At 43.9% G+C, this 5,097-nt stretch overlaps 1 protein-coding gene across 1 annotated transcript; it reads right to left on the minus strand.

Moving 5' to 3' along the window:
* Positions 1 to 331: 331 nt before the first annotated feature.
* Positions 332 to 2,440, minus strand: LOC111418781 (uncharacterized). The gene is made up of 3 exons (XM_071196787.1): positions 2,411 to 2,440; positions 1,157 to 2,225; positions 332 to 456 (listed from the first exon to the last, which is right to left on the minus strand). The coding sequence occupies exons 1-3, from the start codon at positions 2,438 to 2,440 to the stop codon at positions 332 to 334; spliced, it is 1,224 nt and encodes a 407-aa protein (XP_071052888.1).
* Between the last annotated feature and the right edge of the window lie 2,657 nt (positions 2,441 to 5,097).

The raw sequence follows: 5,097 nt of genomic DNA on the forward strand, positions 1-5,097 counted from the left end.
GGGGTGGTTCAAAAAAGGTCAAAGAAAAATTAAATATTGTGTGGAAATAGAGAAAATCTTATTCGTATGGTCAACAACACTTTTATTGTACTTTTCGATTATAAAAAATGGTAGCGCGTTTTAATTTACGACACACGCACCAATTAATAAAAGTAATAAACATTTTTTTTAAGGAATTGGTAACGGACATATTTTTGTTGTAGGGCGCCTTCCATTTGTTGTTTTAACGGTTACAACTCGAATTATTCCGTCTTCACCGGGATGAATTTCGCAAATTCTTCCAGTTTCCCATCTAAGCGGTGGTTGTTGCTCGTCGCGGATGATAACCAAGTCACCAACAGCGGGGCTTGGCGAGGGCGAGTTCTACATGCCATCGCTTCCAAAAGTGTTGCACCATGGCTTGAATTAATTTCCAACGATCCAATCGATTAAGTTGGACCTGCGTCAGATCTTTCTCTAGAACAACAGAATTTTGAGGCTCCAAAAATAAAAAATGTGAGAGGGTTAAGGATTGGAGATCGTTAGGATCAATGGTAATGGCTGAGAGGGGCCTTAAATTTAACACCGCTTCAATCTGGGTTAGTACGGTGTATACTTCTTCAAATGTAAGCTTTTGATCCCCGATGACCCGTAATAAGTGACCTTTAACAGCCTTGACCCCTGCTTCAGTCAGACCGTTGAAGTGCGGAACGCCAGGTGGATGGAACTGATAAGTTAGGTCCAATCGATAGCCCGCGACTTCTGCCATTTCTTGTAGACGATTATAGGCTCCAATAAAATTAGTGCCCTGATCAGAAAGTATCTGAAACGAGCTCCAAATGAATAGCTTTGGTAGCCGTACAAACAAAAACTGATATATAGGACTTAACCGCACGGGATCCTCTGCAACGACTGATGGTTATATAGATTGGTTCCGCAAAATCTACTGCTACCACGGAGAAGGCCTTGATTTCAGACACTCTGAAGGGAGGTAAGTCCGCCATCCAAGGAGCGTATGCTCGTGATTTGCACCGAAAACATCTGATGCATCTAGATATGATCTTGTGGATGACGCTCCGAGCACCCAGTATCCAATACTGTTGCATAACTAGGTTCTGAAGTGTACGTTGACCCGGATGTAAGTATTGTTTATGTATGTCCTCCACAATCAACTCACTGACACGAGGGCGTTTAGGTAATAACACAGGGTGTTTATGATCGAAAGGAATTACAGCGTTTTTTATTCTACCACCAACCCTAATCAATCCATCCCTATCGAGGAAGGGAGCCAACTTTCGAAAACATTTATCAGGAAGTTTGTTGTTACGAATAGCTGTGAATAATTCGGAAAAATGATGCAATTGTACGTGATGGATTATGGTATAAAGAGCCTTTTGGGTTTCAAAAGGCAACAATTGTAGTGTTAGATAGCGTTTTCGTTTACGACAATGATGAATAACACGTAAAATGTAAGCGCAGGTACGTTTAATTCTTGAAATCGATGAAAATTTTAAAAGTAATAGATCTATAACATGAGTTGAGTTTTCTAAAACATGAACAGTATTCGGTTTTTGTTCATTTGTAATTTCTGTGGTTTCTGAATTTAAACGAACATTGGATGGCCAATTCTCTGGAGGTTCCCGAAGCCAGGAAGGACCTTTCCACCACAGTTCATATGGAATTAATTGACTTGGAAATAAACCTCTAGAACCACAATCGGCGGGGTTTTGTTGAGAAGATATATATCTCCATGAAGATGATGGTAAATGTTCTTGTATGTGAGTAACACGATTAGCAACGAAAACTTTCCAGCGACTAGGTTCGGACCAAATCCAAGCCAACGTAACTTGGGAGCTCGTCCAACCCGTGATAGAATCTATTCTGATCGTGCGTAATAACGCTTCTTTTATATTTTGAAGAAGGTCTACGAGGAGAACAGCTCCACATAACTCGAGCCGTGGTATGGAAAGAGTTTTGAGTGGCGCCACTCGGGATTTGGCGCATAGAAAAGACGTAGTAACCGATGAATCGTGTGATTGGCAGCGTAAATACGCCACGGCACAATAACCTACTTCTGAGGCATCACAAAAAATATGAAGTTCAACAGATTTAGAATTTGGTGAAATAATCAATCTAGGTAAACGTAAACTTGATAAAGATTCAAGATTGGTTTTAAATTTGTTCCAATTTTCAGTTATCTCTTTTGGTGGGGTTTCATCCCAAGTGCTTTTTAGTAACCACAATTTCTGAATAAAACATTTGGCTTTCAAGAGACAAGGAGTTAAAAAACCTAACGGATCATAAATGCGCGCTATATCGGACAATATATATTTTTTCGTACAAGGTTATTGGTGAGGAGAATGGGAATAACGAAAGGTATCGGATTTTGGGCCCCATTGTAGTCCTAAAACCTTTACGCAACAAATTTCACCATAATCCATGGATATTGGAGTTTGCACATCGCTTTCAGAAACTGATCATAAAATTTCAGGTGAGTTATTTGCCCATTTTCTCAGTTCAAAACCTCCATTCTTCAACAACATAATGAGTTCCCTTTGTAGGTTAAGAGCTTCTTTCATCGACTGTGCCCCGGTCACAATGTCGCTTTCGGATATTGTTTCACATTGATATTGGCAAGTTCAATCAAAGTTCTCAATGCTAGGAAAGGAGCGGATGATACGCCATAGGTGACAGTGTTAAGGACGTATTGTTGAACAGGTTCATGCGGAGAAAATCGCCATAGAATTTTTTGATAATTTTTATCTTGAAGTGTAATTAAAATATGTCGGTACATCTGCTTAACATCGCATATGAACGCAACTTTGAAACATCTGAATGATAACAACACTTGAAAGTTATCCTGAAGCCGGTTCGAGAACTCGCACCGGTAACACGTGCAAGTTGAGCGCTCCGCGTTTCGCGTGTTTTAGTGTCTCAATTTGTATTTTTTTTGGTCACCTAGTGATTCCTTACACCGGTGTGTGTTATTTTTCACCAAATCCGGTAAGTCTTCTAACGTATATTACGTTTTATACTCGGCTTCTTGTTTTTTTTTCACTTGAAGCATTACGAACATAACCTCAAAGGGCTAGTCTCCAACGCGTCCAAACCGGTCGTTTCGGCGACGTCCGTCTTGCGTTAAAAGCGCTAGATGGAGCGAAAGCCAGCGAACAAGGCGCCCCCGTCAAAGGACGGGAAGAGCGCCAAGGGTAAGAACACTGCGCCCCCGTCAAAGGATGGGTAGAGCGTATGCGCGAAAAACAAAGCGCCCCCATCAGAAGATGGGAAGCGCGCTATCGCGACAATTACGCCCCCGTCTGATGGGACGAGCGCAGAAGCCCCAACGACTTCTAGAGATGCGGGTGAAGGGTTTACCTATCCCCGCTATTACTCTAATCGTATCTGTGGGGCTGAAGCGAGAAGGAGAAAAAATATGAAGCTGCGGCAAGAGCAGCAAAATGCGCCTAAAGCGAAAGGGAAGCCATCATACGGCAAAAGTCGACCGTCGTCCACGAAAGACGGAGCAACCACGAAGCGACTGAGGTCGGAAGACTCAGATACCCCCACCCGACCTCGCACTTGAGAGTGGCCATCCTGTCTGGCGATAATAAGATGGGAAAAGTTACGCGTGACGGAGCGGACGAAATCCGCACGCACCTAATTGATAGGCTCCTAGAAGAGCTTAATAAAGATGGCGAGCCGCCTGTCTTCGAAAACTATTCTTATTCAGGGGAAGTTTTCAGGGTTGCATGCCAAAATGAATTCTCTCTGAACTGGCTTCGCGCGACAGTACCAACGCTCTCCCCATGGGAAGGGGCGAAGCTGCACATAGTTCGGGAAGATGAACTACCAAAGATGAGAAGGGTAACGGCGTGGGTACCAAAAGCTATTAATATGCTTGCGGATGTCCGGGAAACAATCGCCGTTTTGAACAAACAAAACCCTCACTTAGAGGTTGCAAATTGGTGTTTGTTACACTCTGAGGAGAAAGAAGACGGCATGCTCATGATCTTCGCTGCTTTTGAAAAAGCGGCTCAATGGCTTGCTGCGCACGAAGGCAGAATGAATTTTCTGCTTAGTACCATATTCACTCGGGTGTCGCGTGGCGGCATCAATGAGGAAGATGAACCAAACAAGACCGAGGCGACCGGGGCTGAGCAGTCCAGCTCAGTTTCTCCCTTGGTTAGATCGGAGGCAGCTTCTGCGTCCATGACCACTGAGCGGGTTGGTGAAACCACCGGCTCAGAAAGGGCGAAACCAGTGGACACCTCGCACAGGTCGTCATTGGATCTGTCTGACTCAATGTTGATGACTCCCACCTGCTCCCCAAATCCAGATGCCTAGAGAGGAGTTTGGAGAGGACCCTGCAACTTTAAGGGTAATACAATGCAACTTGCACCGTGGCAGGGCTGCAACTGCGGTATTATGCAGGCACGTTGACATGATGCAAAACACCATTGCTCTGATTCAAGAGCCATGGACTATCAACTCGAATGTTTCTGGTTTCGGTTCTCTTAGCGGTTCTGTTTTTATTTTTCAGTACTCAGGATCGACCGAGAGCTGCAATCTACGTTCCTAGACATATCTCCGCGTATCTCCTGCAAGAGGAATCAAATCGGGACTCCGCTGTAGTCAGCATTCAATGCTTCCTAGCGAAGAAGAAAACGACGCTGACTCTAGCATCTGTCTACCTGCCTATAGAAGAGATGGCTCCTACTGCGGCCTTGGCAACATTAGTCAACGCTAGTAAGGTAAATAAATGGCTACTCATTGTAGGCTGCGACTCCAACGCTCATTCTGTTGCCTGGGGATGTGACGAAGGAAATTTTCGAGGTAAGACCTTGCTTGAATTCATTACGAGTAATGACTTGGAAATAATCAACCAATGCTGTGAATCCACATTCGTCAATGCTAGGTGTCAGACCATTATTGATTTGACCTTGGCATCGGCGAACGTATCTCAAAACATTAGCAACTGGTGTGTCTGCCAGGAAGCGTCTATGTCTGACCATAGATGGATTACTTTTGATTTAGGACCAATTATGCTCTTGAGAAAGAGGGTCCGGGATCCAAAGCGGACTGACTTGAGCATTTTTGCAAGCTGTTTAAATGAGCAAT

The sequence above is a fragment of the Onthophagus taurus genome, chromosome 6, assembly GCF_036711975.1.
Source record: "Onthophagus taurus isolate NC chromosome 6, IU_Otau_3.0, whole genome shotgun sequence".
Taxonomy (NCBI): Eukaryota; Metazoa; Arthropoda; class Insecta; order Coleoptera; family Scarabaeidae; genus Onthophagus; species Onthophagus taurus.